The following is a 24,764-nucleotide window of genomic DNA, read 5'->3' as shown; positions in this document are numbered from 1 at the left end:
TTCTTTTTAAAGGCAGCTATGGTGAGATTTTGGTACTGTACACAGCCTACATTTAATCACTTAATCGGTAAAAAAAAGCAGCAGCAGCAGCAGATGGTTTGTCAGAGAAGCATTTATTTAATCTCTACTCTTGTTCCCTTCCAAGTTTGATCTTCTGAACTTTTCTGTTTCTTTCCTCCTCCTCCTCCTCCTCCTCTTTTAGTTCTGGGCCGTTCTGCACCAAGAGGTCTCCTGTTTGGGAAGCACCTGTCCAGCTTTACTCCCTCCCTGCACCATGTGATTCTGAAAACCAACAGACAGACTCTGCAATACGGAGGCAACGTGACGATTCTCCCCACCCCAAAAGAGACCTTCGTGTCCACTTGTGGCTACTTCTTCTCCTCCCCCACCCACCCCCCACCCCAAATTCTTAACGTCTTCCCTCTGAGAAGTGATGCTTTGCAGCAGGGGTGATCCAGGAAATGGAAGAATTGAGAAGACCTTGACCAGGAGAAGAGTTTTCTTACTTGAGTACAGGGCGAACTCTTGACATTTTGACTGCTTTGGTCTGTCTCTCTGGAACTCGAACCAGGAGGTAACTTGCGGTTTCCTTTCTTTCTGGAATGACCTTACAAACGAATTTGCAAAGAGACTTAACTTCCGGATCTTGGATCAGTGAGCACTGGACATGAATCTTCTCTCCAGATATATCTCGGAGATTTTTTTTTTTTTTAAACCCACCCCACAGCAACCCCCAAACCTAGAGATGGAACAGCAGGGCCTGCGTTTTGGCTTTCTGCGCGTTACAAGTGCGACAGGTCCCAGTAGATCCAATTTCCCAAGAACACTAGAAGAGAAGAGCGGCTCTCCTGGGCCTGGATGGGCCAAGTGCCGTCACGCTGTAGCCCACGGCTGAGAAACCCTCTCTCAACCATGCAAGACTATTGACGCTGTCAGTCCACAGTACAGACTACTATTTATTTCGTTTTCATTTTCCTTCCCACCCTTCGTTGCGTCTCCTTGTTTTTTTGGTTTTTTTTTTGTCTTTTGTTTGGTGTTCTATTTATATAAGACTACGGGAACCGTTTCCCTCTGGACCTGCAAGCCTTTCAGAATGACTTGGCTTCTTCGTAGTTGCAGAGCCCCACCTATGGGGAAAACTGCGTTCGCTCACGCACCCACACGCCCCAAAATTGATGGTGGAAATGACTTTCTAAGCAAGGCCAACTCTTCCTTTCTGGAGCAATTGCAGTAAGCCGGGAGAGAGAGAGAGCGTGGCTGGAGGAATCAGGGCCTCTCTGTACATGCGTAGGTGACTTCGGCCCATGGACGGGGGAAGCGATCACAGTTCCATCCTCTTCTCCTCTTCGGTGGGGGGGAAAAAGGCAAACGTGTTGCATCTCCAAGGAAGACTTTTGCTTTCAAGCCATACCGTGCTAAACTTTTGGGCAATGGGGGAGGACTGGAGTTGTTTCGGTAACAAATGTCCTAACTGACGGTAAACCTTTCGTAAGCGGCACGTGTGCGGTGGGAGAGAGCAGAGGCGTTCTCCCCACCCTGCACACACCCCGCGCGATAAATCTGACGTGAGAAACTGCTTAGGATGCTGCTGATGTGTTGGCAGTTTAATCTACCCCCCCCCCTTTAATTCAGAACCTCTCTTCGTGTCGCAGGAATTCCCACAGTTCCTATATCTGCATCAGCTGCGGATGAGGACAGCCGCGTCGAGAGGAAGTTAGCTTTGCCCCTTCGAAGTCCAAAATTGCTACCTTTCTTAGAACAAGATTGAATCCCTCCCAACCAAAGCTTGCTTTCCTTAATTGGGGCAAAGAGGCGTGTGTGTGTGTGAGAGAGAAACAGTTGCAAATAGCACCGCCGGTTGAAATGTGAATCATTCCCAAAGCTCCAGATTTGGATCTTCTGGCAGGGAGCTCCGGTCAGAGGCATTTAAGTACTCAGCACAAAAGGTGGAGAAATGGGTTGCTGCAGAAAGGGCAGGGAGGGGGAGGGCTTGATTATTTTATTTCTCAGGGAAGGGCTATTTTGCAGCATCCCCCCCTAATCCCCCCACCCCGCCCTCCAGGGTATAACACTCCCCCAAGAGAGGAGCCGAATTGCCACGGATTGTGGGTAGGCCCGATGGAGCTAGCCTGCACGGCCTTCTCTGTTGACGCCCCCAGCAAGAGAAAAAATCCGAAAGGTTATTATGGAATGCTGAATGGTCTCGGTGCAGGCGCCCCCACAGGTGACCTGAAAGAGTGAAATTGCCCCCCTCAAATGGGGGAGAGATGCTTCCTTGCTAGGCAGGGAGCAAGGGCCAATGGGTGTGCCCTCCTATAAGAAAGTTCCTCTTGTCAGTGCGAAAGGGAGAGCGCCGGGCAAGGCCTGCATTGGTAGAAAGGGACAAAAGCAAGCAACCCTGCGTTATCCGTCTTGGTGGCAGGAGGCACGAGCGCTGTGTGGGTCCTTCAAATCTCCTTCCTCTTCTCAACTCCCTCCTCCCCCCCCTCGCCGCTGCTGTAAGCACTAAACCCCCAAACTGAACTGCTAGCAGGAGAGGAACAAAATCATAAGTATCCCCCCCCCCAATATGTGATGGACTACTTCACCCCTGTCGTCGTGAAATGAAATCTTTGCAACGGTTTTATGGTACTAATCCTATAACTTAAGCAAAATTGAAAAGGAGGTGTCTCTCCCCCCTTTTTTTTTGTATAGACTGAACAGAAGAAACAGCTGCCTCCCTCCAAAAAATAAGTTGTGGGGGGTGGGGGGGGGTGGCTGTTTGGTAGATGTAGACCTTAAAGCTTTTTTTTTCTTTCTTAAGTGCAATAAAATCTATCAGGGGGCTTGAGAGGGCACTTTTGCTGCATGGAATATCAGGCAGGAGAGAGAAACACAACTGTACGCCCTACATCCACTTGACCATGATTCTCTCTTTTTCACACACACATACACACACACACACACATATACAAGGAGTTTTTGCTGCGTTAACACTACATTTACGGAAAAGAAGATGGAGCCAGTTTGATTTTGTGTTCCTTTTTCTTCTTTTTGTGGGGGGGGGGGGGTCATGTTTGTCATTCCTTTCTGTTGTGTGTGGAGTTTTATTTTTGTTGCAACTGTCTTCTATTAAATGAAAAGCTGCATTCATCAAGTGATTTCTTTCGGTCTCTTTTGAGTGGTGGGCTGGGCTGAATGCATGACCAGGGCAGATGCGTTATATTTTACCAGTCAAGCCGCCGCCAAATAATGGGATTGTGAATTGAAAAACGGAGTAAAAGGCCCGTTGGGTTTCTGCACAAGGTTCCTTTTATTCATGTAGTGCAACAGGATTACATGGTGCTTTTTAAAGTGGCGCAGGACAGAAAGATAGGTCTCTGCCCTGAGGATCTTCCAATGTAACTTTTGTCAGTGGCAAAAGGAATGAAAGGAGGAGAGGAAGGGGAAGTCGTTGTGCAAACTTGGTTTTTGTTTTGATTGGCAATGAGAGGACTATGAGAGCTACATTCTAGGGCTTCAGTCCAAATGGTTTTGGTTTTTTGGTCCCCTGTTTGCCCACAAGTTTGGAGGTGCTGTGCCTCCTGCAGGAACGGATTTTCATTGAGACGTCTGTCCACACTAAACTTGTGCTGATGTTCCCCCACTCACCTCTTTGCATACATTAACCATTGATTCCTTGCTTCTAAGCTGTCAAGTACAAGCCGTTTTAGCCTTTTTTCTTTTTTCTTTACTTCATGTGAGGTGTGTTGGTTGCTAGACATGCAAACAGCTCTGAGAAGGAAGTGGGTATTGGAGGAATAGGTGCATCTTTGCATCAGGGGAGGGATTGTGCACTTGCAAAGTTCCAAGGAAATGATAGGGGAGACGTGTTCCTTGGTGAAGGTTCCTTAAACAACCCGTTACCCAACCTTTCAGACGCCTGATAAAATGACAGCAAAACTGTTTGCAAGGGGTGACGGGCAGGGAGATTTGGGAGTGCCATTGTAGAAAACTCCTTTCATTCTAATAGAAGCAATAGTCTCTTGAACTAGCATCTTCTGGTGTGAGAACGGTGGGACTGTCAGGAAGCCAAAGGAAAAGACGACGGGATGAATTCCTTACGTTGGCTTAAGCTTTAATTTTATTTTATTTCCGAACGTGAATGTGGTGAGGTCTTCCTCTTCTTGCCACTAAATGTGTGGTGCGCGTGTGCGTCTTGTTTACATGCTTATTTTGTTGCGTCTTTAAAAGATGCACGTTCTGAAAGATTGTTTTTCAAATATTTTCCCCAAAGATTGGCACGCAAATGCCCCTGTCCGAGGTGGCCGGGCAGTTCAGCCGGACTGTGCCAGGAATCCCTGTTGTACAGGCTTAAGAATTGCCTTGCTGGATCGAGGCAAGATTTCATGTAGCCCAGCAGTGGCCAGCTGTGCGCTCCAGGAACTCATAAGCAGAGTGTGAAAATGTTCTCTGCTTTGGTCTGGACAGCTGCTATGTAGGAGTAAAGTGCTGTCTCTGAATCCTGAGGTTCGGTTTAGGCCTGTATTTCCTGGGACATAGGAGCTCTTGATCTTCTTACTAGGAAGCTTGTGTTAAAATGGTGGCCCCACCCCTCCGCTCAGATATTGCTCCCAATATTTAGAAAGGATGAAATGAGGGTAGGATGGGCAGTTTGGGGGGTACACCACAGTCAGTCAAAGAGTGTCCCTGGAGCCTTGATTCGGACTTCCAAGCCGCGGTCACAAGGAATACGGCTCCTTTGGGCAAACTTTTTGTGTGGGTGCGTGGCTCTCCTCCGCCACTCCCTGGTTCATAGGAAAATGCTTTACGCCAAGCCCGGCTGTTGGTCCTCCTAGCCCAGTTTCGTCTGCTCTGGCATCATCCCTTCAGAACGTTGGGCAGAAAAGGGCTCTTTCCCATCATTTGCGGCCTGGTTCTTTTACTGGATTAGCCTCGTGTGGTGCAGAGCGGTAAAGCAGCAGTTTCTGCAGCTGAAACTCTCCCCACGGCCTGAGTTCGATCCCAGCGGAAGCTGGTTTCAGGCAGCCGGCTCGGGTCGACTCAGCCTTCCATCCTCCCGAGGTTGGTAAAATGAGTACCCAGCTAGCTGGGGGAAAGGGAATCACGGCCGGGGAAGGCAACGGCAAACCACCCCGCTATAAGGCCTGCCAAGAAAACGTCAGTGAAAGCTGGCGTCCCTCCAAGAGTCAGTAATGACTCAGTGCTTGCACGAGAGGTTCCTTTCCTTTCTTTTACTGGACATGCCTTCGACTTCAGCAGGCACAGCAGGTGCTCTGCCTGCTGCGCAGTGACCCTTCCCTGAACAAGCAACTCATGCCATGGCAGGGCAGTGCCTCAAGCTGCCGCCTTGGTGCGTTCGCTTGGTGGGAACAGGCTTGCTTGCCTCCGGTACCCAGTGGTTCAAAGAGGCCCTTCGGTGGAGCAGAAGGCAGGGTCCGATGACTTCTGGCCATTTCTTTCCCAAGAGATCTTAAGCCCCTCCAATCTGACCTTTCGTGCGGGGTTTCCACACTCTCCTGTGCTTCCAGCATATATTCGTTGTGTCTGTAGGAGCAGCTGCCTCTGTCTGCCTCCCCCTTCTTAATTGTTCCTCTCTGGTTGGCTGCTTTAAATGAGCCCATTGAAAAGAGGGTCCAGGTTGCCACTTGGGTCTGGCCTTTAAAACAAGACCGGTCACGTCGTCTCCTGACCCTCATCTGCCGGTGGAGATTCTCCCAAAGCAGAAATGCAGAACTTCTTTCAGCCTAAGGTCTGAATTACATTTTGGAGACACTCTCAGGGGTTGCATTCCAGTGGTGGGCGGAGCCAAAGGGGGGGGGGAAATGCAAAAAATCATCCACATATTTTAGCTTAAAGCTCTTACTGTCGGTGATTAATACTTAGGGAGAATGGGGAGAAAACTACAAACAACCCACAAAGAGAATCCATGGTTCGTTGTTGGGTTGTGAACTGTGGGTTGTTTAAACCATGGGTGGTTGTTACATGCAAACCCAGAACTGTGGGTTGTTTCACCAGGCTACAAAGCTCTTGTTGCCAGTGATTGCTAGTTAAGGAGAATGGAGAGAAAACTGCACAAAACCCAGTTAGTAACCAAAGGAGTGGTGATGGGGGAAAGGGGGTGGGACCGGAAGAAGGGGGTGTGGCTTCTGGGTACCTGGGAGGTCTGGATTTGGACCCTGGGTCTGAAGTTCTGCACCCCTGCCCGAAAGACAAATTAAAGCTTCCCTGTGGGAAGAACCGGGTGGCAGGAGCTAGACTCCCATAGCCTCTTAGATTTAATCTGGGGAGGAGGCAAGCAATTCCTGGGTGGGCTTGCTTATTGCACCACTGCCGAGGTCCAGTCAAACAAACACCCCTAGGGTGGGGTGGGGAAACACCTGTTCCCTTGAAGCTCCTACTTGCTGAAACAGCTTCGTTCAAATGTGTTTTTAAGCTGCCTCGAGTTCCTAAATGGGTAAGGGGGATATAAAATAAAAAGTTATTTTCTTGCTGCCCTGTTGGCTCATTTTGTGGGTACCAAAATGTCTCGGGGCAACTGCCAATTTTCTCCCATCTAGACCAAAACTGATGTCAACATTTCTTTCTGTTCCAGCACTTGGGGAGTTGGGTGGGCGGGGCCTGGTGGGGAAATAAGTTGATTGTTTTCATTCTAATGATTTAGCAAAGCTGATCCTTTGCTTTATTTATACTTTGTTTTTGTTTGTTTTTAATCCTAGGAAATTCTTTTTTTGTGTTCATGCATTTAATAGGTTAATTTATACTATGCTTGGTTGAAATAAAGATTTTCCTGACAGAGGCTGGATTTGCGTGTGGCCCTCTGTGTTTCCAAACTAATTATTTGCTGTGGTTAAGTGAAAATGTCGACCTTCTTGACGTCCTCTGATCCCAGATGTTTCAGTGGGCTCCTTCACACACACACCCCTACACATCTGGCACCGGGATAATATATGTGAAATTCTACGTACACCGAATACTATGAACATCCTTACGGTGCTGATGCCAATGCTGAGTGATAGTACTCTCATCACAGCAAGTCATCATCTGGAATTCCTTTTCAGATTCCGACTCTTCTCTTACCTTTCCAAGGGTTTTGAGGAAGCGGCTTCGGAGCATCCCGGAGGCACCCACCGCCCTTCTCAGCTCAGTGGCTATAAAAGGGAAGCAGTTCTTCAGTCTTCCACTGGGTGGCAGCAGCTTCCTTGCTAGTGGAGAGAACCTTAGGACCCATCACCATCCAGGGAGATCAAAACATAGGTCTCTTTGAAGACTAAGAGATTTAGGGTGTATCTCTTATGTGTGTTTAGACGGGGGGGGGGGAGAGAAGTCCTACAACCCCCAGCATCCCCCTGCCTCATCTTTTTATGGGACCTGCCTGACATTGAACCCGGGGCCTTTGGCATGCAAAGCAGGTGCTCTGCCCCTGAGCTATGCCACCCCCTGGTTCATAGGAAGCTACTTTACACCAAGTCAGGCTGTTGGTCTGTCTAGCCCAGTTTTGTCTGCCCTGGTATCGTCTCTCCAGAATGTCTGGCAGAAAGGGGCCTTTTCCCATCATTTACTGCCTGATCCTTTTACTAGACATGCCTGGCAGTGAACCTGAACCCCTTCAGATGAATACTTAGGGAGAATGGGGAGAAAACTGTGAACAACCCACAAAGACAACCCATGGTTGTTTGGTGGTGAACTGTGGTTTGTTTGAAACATTGGGTTGTTGCTATGTGTGGACCCAGAACTGTGGGTTGTTCATGGGCTGTTTCACCACGCTACAAGGCAGAGGGCAAGAATGCTCAAAAAAACCCTGCCACTCTACATGTCAGTAATATAGTACTGCAAAGGCATGTGGGATAGAGGGAAGGGGTGGGAACCAAACAACCCAGGAACTTAAGAAACAACCCATGGTTTGCCTGGTTGTCTGGCAACCAAATTATAGGTTAATTTCCCATGGGTTAATTAAACCGTGGCTTGTTACGTGTGAAGCTGGCCATTGTGTAAAGAAGTACTCTTAAACTCTGCTTCAATGCAGCACCCTCTACGACCTTTTCATTCAGAGAACTCCTCTTCCCACAGAGCGAAGATGCGAGCAAATGAAAGGCACACTGGGAAACAGCCACGATTTGGAACCATCTTTTATTTGGTCTTGAGAAGGAGCGGTAAACAAAGAACACAATGCCGCTTTGTGTTGGGGTTTCAAATGCTGCTCCTGAAGTCTCAGCTATTGCACGCACATATATTAACTATTTCATATATATTGCACATATATCTCTGGCCGCTTTCTGTCACATTCTAGCCACATGATCCATAAAACAAGATTTTGGGCGGAGCTCTCATGCAGATGGGCCTGGATTAGCTCTCTGTGGCTCCCACCAAATTCCATGGGGTACTCGCTGTCACACTCTTAAATTTTCTTCTCAGGCTGTACATTTATAAATACATATTTTAAAAAATGACATCACTTTATTCACTTCCAGTGATCCTTTAAAAGGGTCAAAGATGCTAAGGACACAATCACATTGCTTCGGGTGTTTTACATTGTTAATAGTGCTTTATTTATATTGTCACAGTAATTCTAACAGATCAGTATTGTTGCAGTATTGCAGAGGGAAAGGAAGGCAGGAGCCGCTTTGGCTACTGAATTAGGTAAAATTTGAATTGGAGGCTTTCCCTCTGAAGCTCTTAATCCCTCTTGTGGCATGAGAACTTAACTTTCCATCTGTTGTAGAGGAGAGCGTTAACCCACAGACTCACAGAGAAATGCTAGGCATCTACTCAGATGTAAGTCCCATTGAGTTCAATGAGGCTGACTCTAGGAAATGGATAGAATTGCAGCCTCATTCACACATTTATGGCCTTCCAGAAAAATGTACTTTAACTTATGAATTGAGTTGAAAGCAATTGCTTTTAGTTTTGAATATGCAAACCTAGGGCTGTGTTATTATTTTAGGGTTTTTTTTAACTAAAATTCTGCAGTCCAGCAACACAGATTCTGCAACCTGTATAAATTATATGCAAATATGTTGATTTTCCCATAATTTATTCTGCTGCTAAGGGTGCTGGAGAAATTTGATTCCAGTGTGGCTGGCCTGATCCACAACTCTTGGACTACAATGCAGACCAGAACTTGGTTCTGAAACAGTTCTCAGTTCAAAAATACATTTAAAAAGGCATCTCTGGAGAGAGAGAAAAAATCTAGAAATGCATAGCTGAAGATGTATCCAAATGTGGGTTTTTTGTGCAGGCTTTTTTTTTTTTTTTTAATCGCAGATTACAACGGAAACAGGACAGAATGGATTTATGAGTAAGTAACACTTGCAAAAGTTACATGGTTCAGAAATGGGCTTAGACTGTCCCTAACTGCTGCTTAAGAGCCTCGTGTGGCGCAGAGCAGTAAAGCAGCAGTTTCTGCAGCTGAAACTCTCTCCACGGCCTGAGTTCGATCCCAGCGGAAGCTGGTTTCAGGCAGCCGGCTTGGGTCGACTCAGCCTTCCATCCTCCTGAGGTCGGTAAAATGAGTACCAAGTTAGCTGGGGGAAAGGGAATAACGGCCGGGGAAGGCAACAGCAAACCACCCCGCTATAAGGCCTGCCAAGAAAACGTCAGCGAAAGCTGGCGTCCCTTCAAGAGTCAGTAATGACTCAGTGCTTGCACGAGAGGTTCCTTTCTTTCCAACTGCTGCTTACTCACAAGAAGGGGCAAAGAGCCGCACGGGACACTGAGGCCCCGGCCCCCTCAACCGTTAAATTTTTTATTTGGACAACCCTCGGCTTCCTGAGAGTTTGATCAATATTATCCCCACACTTACAAGCACAGCTTTTCAGTCATAAGAACTAGAAACTTGGCTTTGAAAAAACAAATAAAAGCTGGTAAGGTGTCAGGATCTAGGATCACATTCTGTGCTTTTTCTTCATTTGTGGATGATTCATGGTCCTTCTCCAGCTGCCACACATTATTAGTACTCCTTCACCTATGTGCCCCCCCCCCCGGGCTTCTCTCTTGCTTTCTTCCGAAATAAATCCCATCAGCTCAGTGAAGGCTGGTCATTCCAATGTCAGGGGGTTGTGAATCCGCTCCGGGTTTCAGTCAGAGCTCTAAAGGAGTTACCCAAGGAGCTTCCACCATTCGGATAACTCCTTTAGAGCTCTGACTGAAACCCGGAGCGGACTCTCCGCCTCATTGACATCGGAGTCACCACTGCCTCCGCTCCTAACACAAAACATACATTGGCTCCACTGTGCAGCTGACTTCTCTTCCAGAGTCTCCCCCCACCCCATATATTCACAGCGTTCATACATTCCACACAAAAAAGTTCAAATGTACCATTTAGCATCACACACCAGGATGCCCAAAGTTTTTTTGGGTTTTTTTGGTGCACTCATTTTATTTTAGAATGCAAAGTCTGTTCAGACATTAGGAAAATGTATATCCTTCCTTTGATAGTTCGGATGAAGGGAAGATCATCCCTCGAAAAGCTGTGTTTTTTATAGAATGGTTTTAATAAATATGTAACTTTTAGAACTGCTAAATTTCTTGTGCTGGCCCTGCTCTTGCGCACAAAGGCCAAGGGAATGAATGAATGAATGAATGAATGTGACACATCTATGTGAAACTGTATAATGGCTGGTTGCACAATGAACTTGACTTGGACTTTTGGTGAAAATTGCTGCGTGCCCCTCATCTGAACGAAGTGGTTTTCAAACTTTTCCCCCCAGGCTCCAGGAAACCCTTCCCACGTTAATTCCACACACACACCCCAGAGGGTTCTGGGGCGCATTCTAGAGCGCATACTCAGTTCACAGTGGCAGTGGCTATGCCTTCAGGGCCTCTCCGTTGCTGTGCTGTGCAAAACAACTTGCCTACCGTTACTGACGTTATATCACCACAGCTAGGTTTCTGACAAAGCCCAATAGGTTTTCCTGGAATACATCTTGAAATCCATGTCGTTAAACCATTCTGCCTGTACCAGTTTCCTCTTTGCTGTAGTCCTTCTCCAAGGAAGCTAGCGACCGCAGCTGCCCCATCCGACACCTTATGGAGTGGTCCAAGTTGACCGTATACTTCAGGTACTTCTCCCCTTCCTGCACTGTGAAAGGGAAGTCGTACGCCAAGAACTTCGCGAAGAGTTCCGGGTCGCCGTCCAAAGCCATGATGTTCTGGAGCTCCTTGTGGTTGGAATAGAGGTCCTTGCAATTCTCCGTGAAGATGTGCCACATCGGCTCCTTCTCATAGTCCTGGGTTGGGCGGCTCTGCAGCCTGTCTTCCATGCACTGCAGAATCCAGCTCAAACGGCACGGCCATTGGTTGGCCAAGATCACCCAGCCTGCCACCGACCGGGGACAGATGGTGTGCCGGAGCAAATGCTGCTGGGTCATGAGCCGGATGGTAATGGGAATGGTGTTGACAATCCTCTTCATTTGGACAATGCTGTCCGGGACGTACCTGTAAAGGCAGTCGAACTCGTCGTGCAAGCAGTGGAAAGCCTCGTGGATGTACTGTACGGCCTGAGCGTCAATTTGATGCTGGTCTACTTCCATCGAGTTTTCCATGTCTGTCAAGGCTGCGTCTTTCCCTTTGGACTTCCTGGTTACCTGTTCCATGTTTTTTGTGATGATCCGGTACATCAGGTCTTCCCGAGACTGGAAGGCCTCGTGCAGAAACCGTATCTTCGACCTGATGCCGATTGCTGGGATGGAGAAAGGCAACGTCACGGAGCGATTGAGGTAGAGATAGCCGTTGTCGGCCATCCCCTTCATGACGCTGGCTTGCTCTAAGCAAGAGGCGATGACGCAAGGGTCCACCACCAGGATGAAGATGAACGGGGCGTTGGTGTCCGATAGCAACGTGTTCATGGCGTTCAGAACCCCGACCACCCTTTCCGGGTAGCACATGTCCAAACTGGTGATCTCGAAGACGATCCTCAATCGCCGCCGCTCAAAGATCTCCATGTAATACACAAAGTTGGTGAGGGTTTCAATCTCGTGCTTCACCGTGCTCATGAAGCCAAGGTGGCTGGTAAACTTCTGGTTGCTGGTCAGGCTCTCAATTCTTTTCTTCTCGCTGATAATCAGGTGCTTGATCACCGGGGCAAGGGACAATAGGGCCCCTGAGCCGGAAGTAGCGGCGATGGTGGCGCCAATGATTTGCAAGGCACTGCCATCCCTGATCCCCGGCACGAAGAGCGTGCTTGAGACTAGGCCCACGCCAGCCAACAGGGCAAGCACAAGACCTCCAGCCGTCCAACCGACTTTCTTTTTGACTCTCCACTCTTTTTGGCTGAACCCGGAGGCAAAGCGCGGCCTGCTCCCCACCACGTGGTAGAAGCTCAGAGCGAGAGGCCCAAACTTTTGGCGGATGTGATCACACAGGGTGGTGACCAGACCCGCCCACAGCTTGTCACTGCCGGCATATTGCCAGGCGCTGAACCTCATGAAGATGAAATCGATGTTCTTTCTCCTGAGGTGGACCTCAGTGATGACCGGTTCGTAGAAGATCAGGTACCACAAGAGGGTGAGGTAGTTCACACCTTCTGGTAGGCGGGGCTTTTCGCGGGTCTTCTTGTACTCTTTTTCTTCTCTTCGGATGGATTCCTTGTGCATGCATCCTACAGAAGTAGATCAAAAAAGCATCAGCAACCTCTCTGCCAACTTCTCAAAAGAATAATAAAACAAACAGATAGGGATTTAGGACCCTTTTACCTCAGTCTTGAAGTGTCCCAATCCCTTGTTGGCACGACTTCACTTTATTTTTATTTTGTGTGTGTGTGTGATGTATTCTATGAAGCGAGCCTCGTGTGGCGCAGAGCGGTAAAGCAGCAGTTTCTGCAGCTGAAACTCTCCCCACGGCCTGAGTTCGATCCCAGCGGAAGCTGGTTTCAGGCAGCCGGCTCGGGTCGACTCAGCCTTCCATCCTCCCGAGGTCGGTAAAATGAGTACCCAGCTAGCTGGGGGAAAGGTAATCACGGCCGGGGAAGGCAACGGCAAACCACCCCGCTATGAGGCCTGCCAAGAAAACGTCAGCGAAAGCTGGCGTCCCTCCAAGAGTCAGTAATGACTCAGTGCTTGCACGAGAGGTTCCTTTCCTTTCCTTTTCCATTCTATGAAGCACCTGGGGTAGCTCAGTTAGCATTCTGACTGGTTCTGACTGAAACCCAGAGTGGTTTTACCACCCCATTGATATCAGAGCCACCAGCCTCCACTGATTCGGGGAAAATGTTATTAAAATACATTGTCATCCAAATGTTGAATTGGAGGTCCTAGTCGCCACCCCAATACTCCTGAAAAGAGATCTGCAACCATTCTGATTCTTCCCGCTCACCCTGTAGATTCCTTTGCAACCAACCTGCTATCTGGTCAAGTAATGAGTTGAGGCGGGTTCCACAGGGTGAGTAGAAACCCACGGTGACTGGTGTGGACGTGTGACACAGTGTCTTGGAGAGGCACGAGCAATAAATGTCCTCTTCTGACAGGATATCTGAGGAGAGGGGAAAAAAATACTGCATTTCATAAACTGACAGCAGGAGAACACATACTTGGATTGCCTATTGTTTTAAAGTTGAATTATTATTTATTATTTATTTATATAGCACCATCAGTGTACACGGTGCTGTACAGAGTAAAACAATAAAATAGCAAAACCCTGCTGCATAGGCTTACATTCTAATAGAATCATAATAAAACAATAAGAAGGGGAAGAGAATGCACCAAACAGGAACAGGGTATTGAATTTTATTGAATTATGTTCCAATTGCTCTTTATTCTGTCAGCTTTGTGTGTTTTATTTTATCTTGTACACTGTCTTGAGAGGATTCCATCCTTAAACGTGGCCTATAAATAAATCTAGTCAGATAGATTGTAACTGCATATGTGTGTGTGTGGGGGGACGGGACGGGACAGGGCGTCAGAGACAATTTTGTCAAGGCCGCAGCTCTGGGGAAAGTAGGGGATAAAAGTTCCCTCACCCAAATCAAGTTATTTGCCCAAAGAGGGAAAATATATATAGGTACTGACAGAAAAATGGACTGGTTTCATCTCTAGCAGCTCTGCTCTTGCAAAGTTTACCTGCTTAATTACTAGTGACATTGTTAAGGAAACATTGCTGAATAAATGATCACTGGAAGAACATCACTCCGCATTTTCCAGGCTTCCAAAGTGATCTGCGTGGTCTTGTTCCTTTAAATCACATCTTACTTTGCTGTTTTATTTCCTGTTTCCTATTTGATTCTCAGTTTAGTCAAAGGAAGCTTAACATGGCTGTTAACCCCTGTGGGGTTACGAAAACTAATTACATTCATGGCTGTATGTGTGTGTGTGTTATTTAACCAGTCCCATGGCTTCTGGATAAAAATGAGGCAGCAGGTGAGACCATTATGGCTTTGACTATTGGGCAGTATAGAAATGAAATGAAATGAACAAATGTGCAGAAAAGAGCAACTAAAATGATTAAGGGGCTGGAGCATCTTCCCTATGAGGGAAAGTTACATCAACTGGGATTGTTTAGCTTGGAAAAAAGGAGACTGGGGGGAGATATAATAGAGTTGTACAAAATTATGCATGGCTTGGAGAATATGGACAGGGAGATATTCTCCCTCTCTCTCAAAATACTAGAACCTGTGCTCATCGCATGAAACTGGTGAGAGATCCAGGACAAATAAAAGAAAGTACTTCTTCACAGAGCACATAGTTAAATTATGGAACTCACTACCACAAGATGTAGCGATGACCACCAATCTGGATGGCTTCAGAAGGGGGTTGGATAAATTCCTGGAGGCAAAGGCTATCAATGGCTACCAGCCCTGATGGTTGTGTGCTATCTCCAGTATTCGAGGCAGTAAGCCTGGGTGCACCAGTTGCTGGGGAACATGGGTGAGAGGGTGCTGTTGCATCATGTCCTTAGAATCTTAGAATCATAGAATAGCAGAGTTGGAAGGGGCCTACAAGGCCATCGAGTCCAACCCCCTGCTCAATGCAGGAATCCACCCTAAAGCATCCCTGACAGATGCTTGTCCAGCTGCCTCTTGAAGGCCTCTAGTGTGGGAGAGCCCACAACCTCCCTAGGTAACTGATTCCATTGTTGTACTGCTCTAACAGTCAGGAAGTTTTTCCTGATGTCCAGCTGGAATCTGGTTTCCTTTAACTTGAGCCCGTTATTCCGTGTCCTGCACTCTGGGAGGATCGAGAAGAGATCCTGGCCCTCCTCTGTGTGACAACCTTTTAAATATTTGTTCATCCCTGGCTGATGGCTGGTTGGCCACTGTGTGAGCAGAGTGCTGGGCTAGATGGACCCTTGGTCTGATCCAGCATCAGGGCACTTCTGATGTTCTTATGGCTAAGCTCAACCAAACACACTAATTATACTACCCAGCCTCCTTAGAGAGTTCCTTTATTAAAAGGCAAAGAAAAAAGAAAAGAAAAGGCCAGTTAATTTATCTTCAATGGTGGATCCACCACTACCACCTCCTAGGCCCAAAGGTCATTGCAGAGGAACTGTCTCATGCAGGATGATAGCACTTAGAAAAATAATAATCACAGAGAGCATTTAAACACAACTTGGATAATTACGCTGTGGAACTCCCAGCTGCTGTACATTATAGGAGCGAAAAGCTAAGCACAATAACCCATTTTGGTGGAGAAGTTGATTACTGTCAGGATCAGACCCAGTCTCCCTGGTGTGTATCCTGAATCGGACTGGAGCCTGAAGAAGAAGAAGCAGACCAGCCAAGAGAGGAAGGATGGGAGAAAATTCTCCAAGATTCTCCCAGAGTCAAGGATGAATCTTCGCAGGAGCTTATTGGACAGGATGCCCAGGCTCAGAGGTCACTCTCCCTCTCCTCGCTGGGAACTCAGTCTCCGTCAGAGGGGACGGGACCTTCGGAGTTGACAGATCCCAGAGTCCACCACAGGGACAAGCAGGCGGAGTTAAGAGGCATTCTGCTAGGGTAGCCACTTGCCAGAAGTTTCAACTCAAAAGAACCTCCCTGAACCAGGGGTTAAGTATAAGTGTGTCAGGCCTGGCAGGAAACAGTCCCTTTAGTTAACAGGCAACCGCCTTGCTTTGTTAGGCTAATTAAGCTTAGAGGCTAGCTGCTAGCATCCACACTCCTTTCCGTGTGTGTGTGTGTGTGTGTGTGTGTGTGTGTGTGTGTGTGTGTGTGTGAAGAGACGTCTGTTTACTGAGTAAAGCTTTGTGAATTGCACAGCAGACCTCTTTATCGAGGGTTTGGAATCACAACAATTGCCACCGCCCCGAATTTTGATTCTTATGTCTTGTTTGCATTTTTTTGGGTATTCCGTTTGATCATTTTGATTGAAAACGCGACACATTTCTTCAGCAGTGTTTCCTTAACAATGTTATCAGTGATTAAGATCAGCTTTGCAAGAGCTCAATTGCAAGAGAAAACCAGGACTCCTGGCTGGATCTCAGTTCTTCTTCAGCCCTCTAGGTCTCTTCCTCAGGAGGCAACCACTGGTCCTGCTCCAACCCTTTTCAGTATGGGATAGCCGCAATATTTTTCCCCCTCAGTGCCTAGTGTGGATTGGGAGGGGAAGAAACCAAGGGGAAAAACCAATGTACCTCTTCCCCATTGCTGCATGTGTGTGTGGGAGCTTTGCCTGTTGAACTTCTGCTTGTCACACAGCCATTAACGGCACAAGGTGGGAGAACTCTGTGTGAATGACTCCAGGCATCGTCTTGGCCTGCAGCCTAAATGATGCTGATGCATGCGGGCCCAATTTATACATCCACCACTCAAAAGTAACGCTTTTCTGGAACTCTGGTGGAGATTTTGTATGTTTGATCCCTATCTAGCTTTCCCCGTCCCCCACCCCATGGAAAGATAGCATCTCAGGGAAAATCTGGGACGAATCCTTCTCCCTGGCATGCTGACTTTCTATCTGCAAGGCCAAACACCTTCTCTCTCTGCCGGCAGCTTGAAATGATGCAGTTCATTTCCCTGAAATACACGTTGATTCTGTGGAATGTGTAAACTGGTCCATGAATTACAGTCATGGCAAGGAGAGGCTGTGTGTCATCAGAGCACCTTCCCGCCTTTGCGTTTACTATTCAGGTGTTGAAACTGGAAGCTGAAGAGAGCTTTAAAAGGAGGGGGAAAGTCCCCGGTTTCTTAGAAGCTCTTGACTCACTGCTATTTTTTCTCTGAATGAAAGAGCGTGTCAAAAATAACATCACAATTAGGGCTGGGTTAATTTGCAACTAAACAGAGGCCAGAGGTTGGTGAGCCTGAGAAATTCAGCACAAAGCTAAGCTGAATTCACGTATTGCTGTAAGCATCCACTTTGGAAATGCAAGGCCACTTTCTCTCTAGGCTTTTATGCCATATAGCTCAAAGAGCACTGCTGGCTAAGAGCCTTTTCATGGCTGTTGGCTAATTGCTAGCGGGCAAACCGGGAGCGTTTCCAGGCAGAGAGCTCGGAGCACTACCTATCAAAAGGCACTGTGTGTAGCTCTATCTTCTTTCCTTCCTTAATGGGAATGAGGGGCGGGGAAGGTCCAAGATATGGTGGGAAAATTCAGGTCTGGAGAGACCCGAGTTCAAATCCCTCTCGCTGGCCTAGCCACAATCCTCTCTGGGTGACCTTGAAGCAGTCACTACGGCCTAATCTACACCAAGCAGGATATGGCACTATGAAAGCAGCATGAAAGTCGTATATAACAGGCAGGAGCCACACGGCTGCTTTAAAGCGGTATTGAAGTGCACTGACAACTGTTGGGGCCCATTGACACCTACCATGTACTGCTTTCATAGCGCTCTATCCTGCTTGGTGTGGCTCCTGCCTTTTATAGACCGCTTCCATATTGCTTTCATAGTGCAATATCCTGCTCGGTGTAGATTAGGCCTACTTCTCAGCCTAACCTACCTCACAGGGTCGTCGTGAGGATAAAGCAGAATGCACCGATATAAGCTGTCCTGAATCTTTGGAGGAAAAGCAGGGTACAGGTTTGATAAATGAATCAAGCAAAGAGATAAAATGCATTAAGCATGGCTGGCTGGGGGAATACTAGGAGTTGTAGGACTTCTTTCTGTCTAAACATGCATAAGATTGCATCCTAAATATCTTATCAGTATTTTTTATCTATTTAAAAAAAATGTAATGTTAAAATCTGACCCCACTGCTGGTGGTTTATTTATTTATTTATTTATTTATTTATTACATTTTTATACCGCCCAATAGCTGAAGCTATTAACTCGAATTATGAAAAGCCTACGCTTGTTAAGGAATGGACGTTGAAGGAGATGGGAAAGGGGGGGGAGTTATGAGACAGAACCAGAATGGAAGCAAAAAAGGGGGGGGCTACTGTACCGTTCCCTCCCCCAGACATTCAGAATTCTATGGCTACTGAGCATGCACCATTGGCTTTGATCTTGAGGTTTCCTTTTATATTTATTTTCATAAGATTCCAAAATATATTTCCTACATAGAGTCCTAAATATAAAAGGGAATGGAAAACTAATTTAAGAATTAGGATCTCTTCTCTATCCTCCCAGAGTGCAGGACGTGGAATAATGGACTCAAGTTACAGGAAGCCAGATTCCGGCTGGAAATCAGGAAAAACTTCCTGACTATTAGAGCAGTACGACAATGGAACCAATGACCTAGGGAGGTTGTGGGCTCTCCCACACTAGAGGCCTTCAAGAGGCAGCTGGACAGCCATCTGTCAGGGATGCTAAGGTGGATTCCTGCATTGAGCAGGGGGTTGGACTCGATGGCCTTATAGGCCCCGTCCAATACTACTATTCTACGATTCTATGAATTCAGGTTCTATCCATTCTTTTCTTCCATTCTACCATAAAAAGGAGGACCAGGCTCCTGTATCTTTAGCAGTTGTATAGAAAAGGGATTTTTAGCAGGAGTCATTTGTATGCATGCAGCACCTGGTGAAATTTCCTCTTCATCACAACAGTTAAAGCTGCAGGAGCTATACTAGAGTGACCAGATACAAAAGAGGGCAGGGCTCCTGCAGCTTTAAATGTTGTGATAAAGAGGGAATTTCACCAGGTGCTGCATGCATACAAATAACACCTGCTGAAATTCCCTTTTCTTCACAACTGTTAAAGATACAGGAGCCCGGTCCTCCTTTTCATATGGTCAGCCTACCTATATTTGAAAAATGGAGCTGCATTACTGTAAAAAAATAACCTTTTCCTGCTAAATCCTTTTTCACTACCAAGATTATTATATCCCTGCTACATTAAAGAGGATGTTTCCTTTTGTAATGAGGAATTGTTAAAATGCCAGGTAATTAAACTAAACACTCTGTAAAGTGATCCAGACATCCTGCAAAGAGAGTTGTTGAACTGCTAAGGCGATAATAATAGTGTGGATTTTGTAAATAATCCCTGTGTTTGGTCCACATGTTTCCAAGAAACAAAACACAGCAATTAAGTTTGTAACATGTTAGCAAGTAGCCAGAATGGTTGTAGAAAAGGACATGGGAGGAAGGGAGCAGGGAGAACTCAGCAAACAAAGGATGGTTTAGGAAGACTTGACATCTTATGCAAATGAATATTCAAACAAATTTCCAGAGGAAGCATTAATTAGCTTCCCACTTACAGAAACTGTTTACTGGAACATAACACATGTTAATTTGTTACACCACAGACAACATTAAACCTTCCCTTAAGAATTTATTATTTTAATCTTTATTTGAAAGGCTGGGCAGAAAACCTGCCACGGATGTAACTATTTTTCACTGTAACACTCCTTTTATTCCCCCCCCCCCCAGTCTTTGTTTCAGAACGCTGTGGTTGGAGATGCAGGTTCTCCCAGATAAGGTTTTATCACACCTTCACCCCTGCCTTATTCACAGAATTTGACAAGGGGTTCAGGCAGTGTCTGCACATAGACCCCCCCCCCCCCACACTGCTGGTTTTACCCACTGCTACTTACATCTTTTTTTTTTCTAAACTATTTTGTTAAGGTTTTCAATTGTACACTTTATGAATGTAAAAATCAGAGAGCACCCGTTGCTGGGGAACATGGGTGGGAGGGTGCTGTTGCACCATGTCCTGCTTGTTGGTCCCTGGCCGATGGCTGGTTGGACACTGAGTGAACAGAGTGCTCGACTAGATGGACCCTGGGTCTGATCCAGCATCAGGGCACTTCTGATGTTCTTATGACAGCAGAGATTTTTTACTTAAACCCAGAAAATCCATTAAAGGGAAAAAGCCAGAATTGCTGCATAATGCCTCCAATTCAAAAATATATTCCTTCTGGAGTTCTCCACAATGCACCTTTTGCCCCCAAATAATGAGAACAGAAGTACCGTTCGAATTTAAGAATCAAACAGGAGATACGTTTGCAAACGACTCTTACTCCGTTCTGGCCCTCTGATGTTTTCTTTAAACTTAACAGTTTGGAAACGTTTCCCAGTTTTCCTCTTTTTTGGGGGGTGCCATTAGATATTGCTGATTACGTGAATGTCTCCTGCATATCGTTTGCATTTAAGATTAAAAAAAAAAAAAAAGGAAAAATTCAATGTCTTTGGAAGGATGTCTGAACTTGGCCATGTTCCATTCACCCAGATAATAGTGGTCATGAGCCTGAAGCCAGGCCTGCCTACCTTTTCTAGTGTGGCATTCCGCATTTGCGCAGCGGCAATTCCCTCTTGAGCAGCCGCAGCCCCTGTCGTGAGGTTCCTCACAGTGATGTAACCTCGTGATCTCTTCATCGCAACTCATCAGCACTGGAGCGGGAGGAACACCTACAAGAGTTCCCAGGCAGGTGGAACCCTAGGAGAAAGAAAATCCACAGGACTCACTGGTTAGGCTCTGTGGCTAAACATCCCCAGAATATTTCTTTTTTAGAATGCCAAGGCATCCGTCCCACCCCATCTGTAATGGTTTCCTTCCAGCCATCTTCATGCGAGGAAACTGTTGTCAGAGGGACAGAGAAGGCAGTAAGGCAATAGCTATACCTGTTGCTGAAGCAACGTCTGCCTATGAAAGAAAAAATGACGGCCGGCTTCCACAGCCTACCCAAGTTAAAACTGAAAACAAAACGTCGGAAGGTGTGGCAAATTAAAACGAGTTTTAAAGCTGGCTTTGCATAGCAACAAAACTAATTAATGAGGCAAATATTTCAGCTGCTTGATAAACATAATGACTCTGCAGTGTATTGAGTGGGTGTTGACTGGAATTTTGAAAGCTGGGAATGTTACCAGTGCTGACTGACGGAAGAGGCACTTTGTGTGCCCTTTAAGGTAGAGGGAGCTTTATATATATCTATATGTATGTATGTATGTATGTATCTATCTATCTATCTATCTATCTATCTATCTATCTATCTATCTATATTCACACACACACATACATACATATATGCACGTGTCTGCTAAGGGCTTGAAATGGAGGGATCCTCCTGAGGTAACTGAAGCCTTAGCAATTTGTTTATAATAACTAAAGTATTTTGAAAAGCAAGCCCTCTATTAAGGCTAGAATACATAACACATGGTTTATTTATGTACTACCTAAAGGTGAAGCAAATGCTCTTAACCAGATACAAAAGAGGGCAGGGCTCCTGCAGCTTTAACTGTTGTGATGAAGAGGGAATTTCACCAGGTGCTTTGTTGTTTATTCGTTCAGTCGCTTCCAACTCTTCGTGACTTCATGGACCAGCCCACGCCAGAGCTTTCTGTCGGCCGTTGCCACCCCTAGCTCCCCCAAGGTCAAGTCTGTCACCTCCAGAATATCATCCATCCATCTTGCCCTTGGTCGGCCCCTCTTCCTTTTGCCTTCCGCTTTCCCTAGCATCAGCCTCTTCTCTAGGGTATCCTGTCTTCTCATTATGTGGCCAAAGTACTTCAGTTTTGCCTTTAATACCATTCCCTCAAGTGAGCAGTCTGGCTTTATTTCCTGGAGTATGGACTGGTTTGATCTTCTTGCAGTCCAAGGCACTCTCGGAATTGTCCTCCAACACCCCAGTTCAAAAGCATCTATCTTCCTTCGCTCAGCCTTCCTTATGGTCCAGCTCTCGCAGCCATAGGTTACTACGGGGAATACCATGGCTTTAACTATGCGGACCTTTGTTGTCAGTGTGGTGTCTCTGCTCTTAACTATTTTATCAAGATTTGTCATTGCTCTTCTCCCAAGAAGTAAAAATGACACCTGCTGAAATTCATTTTTCTATGCAACTGTTAAAGATACAGGAGCCCGGTCCTCCTTTCCATATGGTCACCTTAGACAGTATGCTAGGCCATGGTTAGGCCACTAACATTTTTGCAGCAAATAGTTAATGAGCATGTTATGTTGCCACCATGGTTAGGATCACATGACATGATAAGTCATGGATCACATGACATGCTAAGCCATAATAAACCTGTTCAGATAATACACTAAGCCACAGTGGTTAAAATTTTGAGCTAAAATGGCTTAGCATGTCATGTGAATCATCATCATCATCATCATTATTATTATTATTATTAATTGCATTTTTATACCGCCCCATAGCCGAAGCTCTCTGGGCAGTTCACATAAGATAAAAACAATATATAAAGATTAAAAACCACAAAAACATGCCAAATTCACATACATTTAAAATCACTATAACAACTTTAAAAACAATGAGCCAAAAATCAGACCCAGGGTCATTACATATTGCTAAATGCCTGGGAGAAGAGAAAAGTCTTGACCTGGCGCCAAAAAGATAACAATGTCAGCGCCAGGCGGGCCTCGTCAGGGAAATTCCACAGTTGGGGGGCCACCACAGAGAAGGCCCTCTCTTTTGTCATGGCTTAGTGCGTCGTGTGAACCATTCCTAACCATGGTGGCTACATAATGATGGTTTAAACATGCAACTAACCGCTAGCTGCAAAAGGGTTAGCAGCCTAACCACAGCTTAGCATGTTGTCTGAACAGGGTCACATCTTGTCTCAGAATGACCGGCTTTACTTATATGCAAGGAAAGATAGATTAACTGATTAATCAACTAATGATGCATTCCTCTGCCTGGCGACTGGGAAGTAAGTCCTGTTATGTTTAGTAGGGCTTGCTCTCTAGTAACTACGTTTATTATTTCATTCATTTTCAAGGCACATATTGTTAGGAGAACCGTGAATGTTAAGAAAACATTGTTAGGAAAGCCGGCATGAGGAATTTAAACCCCACCACCACCACCACTGCAAAACTCTAGAGCAATCCAGATAATATGGCATGATAATCGGATTAGGAGAAACAATATACCTGAACTGTAGGAAAGCATGTGATAGTGTACTGCATTAAGTGCGGCTGGCAAAGTTAGCCCAAACTTTGCCTAATTATGTTCAAGTCTGTGAAGGTTTGGAGTGTTCTTTCTCCCTCCTTCCCAAGTGGGAGTCTTCTTTCTAGGAGTGGCTTCCTTCCTTCCCAGACCTTGGAGGCTTTTGGAAATTTGTAGAAATCTGTTTAGTCACAAAGGTATACATGTTGAGGAGGAGGAGGAGGAAGGGGTAGGATGCAGAAAGAAGCGAAGGGTCTAAAATCTCCCCAAACAGTTCTCTTATGCATGGTACACATATGACAATGGATCCAGGGGTCTTAAGATAGCTGGAATAGAATGGTGTGTGTGGGGGGGAAACAGTACCTCAGTTAGGCAAACCAGAAAGAGGTCCAATGTTGAATGATAATAATAAACCTTAATGTAGCTCTTTGTGTTTTGGAGGAAGGACTCCGGGAGCTTCCAAGGAAAATGCAGCAATTCCAAAACTTCACTTCCTCTCTAAAAGTCCACAAACTCTTTAAAAAAAGGAACAAAGCTTTCTTCAGTGAAGGCTGAAGAACAGTGGGACAGTCAATCCGCTCCGGGTTTTAGTCTAAACAAGTCATAGCTCTAAAGGAGCACCTTGGGTAGCTTTGCAACCTGGACAGCTCTTTTAGAATTCTGACTGGTTGTGGCTGAAACCCGGAGCAGATTCCCTGCCCCACTGAGATCGGAGCCTCCAGTCTCCACTGGCTTTCTTTCTCTCTACACTTGTACAAAAGCTCTCAGCACTGGAGTTCCTTCCTCCGTTGTGGCTTCTTAAGATAACCACAGAGGGCCCCACCATAAGACAAATCAAGGGACTCCCTCGGGAGACTAATTCTGGGTGCCATTAAGGGGGGCAGAGTGGGCAATAGCTGTGATCCTTGGATGGGGCTTTTTAAAATTAATTATTTACCATGGGTATATGCCACCCTATAATAGTGTTTCCCTGGGTGGCTTACAGTCCATAGGAAAGTTCTCCTGTGGAAGCCATGCAGGCCCCATTCAGAAGATGCCTTAAACCATGGCTTTAACCACAGTGGTTAAGTCAGAAAGCCAGGCTATGTTCAAAAGACACCTTAAGCCATGGCTTTAACTACGGAAAATAAAGCAAAAAAGCCTTGTTAAGGTGTCTTCTGAACACAGCCTGGCTTTCTGGCTTAACCACCGTGGTTAAAGCCATGGTTTAAGGTATCTTCTGAACGGGCCCGCAAAAATGAACCAGAGCTGTACAACAGAGCTTGCAAAGGAGAACTTGTTCCTTAATCGTGTTCCACATTGAGGGTTGTGTACAGATAAAATGTAAAAAGAGCATTCAAGGCGCATCTCAACATGGTGAGCGTCCTTTTAATGTATGTGTGACTGGTCAGGCCTCCACAGCAGCCATTGTGTGACTAGCCACACCCTCCAAGGGAACCATTTTGTGGTGGCGCCCACAGCAGTTTCTCAAATTCCCAAATGTGCCCACGGATCAAAAAATGTTGGCACCCTTCAGCGAGGTGGTTACCAGCAAGAGGGCCTTTTCTGTGGTAGGACCCTGGCTCTCCCTTCCAAGGG

At 46.2% G+C, this 24,764-nt stretch overlaps 2 protein-coding genes across 2 annotated transcripts in view; one reads left to right on the top strand and one right to left on the bottom strand.

Moving 5' to 3' along the window:
• Positions 1–4,940, top strand: part of PPP1R37 (protein phosphatase 1 regulatory subunit 37) — a 57,685-nt gene extending 52,745 nt beyond the window's left edge. Inside the window, exon 13 of the mRNA XM_063140018.1 lies at positions 203–4,940. The gene's annotated coding sequence lies outside the window, so the exon portion shown is untranslated. The remainder of the gene's footprint in view (positions 1–202) is intronic.
• Positions 4,941–10,726: 5,786 nt separating this feature from the next.
• NKPD1 (NTPase KAP family P-loop domain containing 1) lies at positions 10,727–20,710 on the bottom strand. Its single transcript, XM_063139973.1, has 3 exons — positions 20,554–20,710; positions 13,315–13,446; positions 10,727–12,577 (listed from the first exon to the last, which is right to left on the bottom strand). Exons 1-3 carry the CDS (start codon positions 20,669–20,671, stop codon positions 10,920–10,922), a joined length of 1,908 nt encoding a protein of 635 aa, XP_062996043.1. The 5' UTR covers positions 20,672–20,710; the 3' UTR covers positions 10,727–10,919.
• Between the last annotated feature and the right edge of the window lie 4,054 nt (positions 20,711–24,764).

The sequence above is a fragment of the Elgaria multicarinata genome, chromosome 13 (assembly GCF_023053635.1).
Source record: "Elgaria multicarinata webbii isolate HBS135686 ecotype San Diego chromosome 13, rElgMul1.1.pri, whole genome shotgun sequence".
NCBI classification, from domain to species: domain Eukaryota; kingdom Metazoa; phylum Chordata; class Lepidosauria; order Squamata; family Anguidae; genus Elgaria; species Elgaria multicarinata.
Note: the sequence above shows the minus strand (reverse complement) of the source record. Positions and strands in the feature narration are given on the sequence as shown.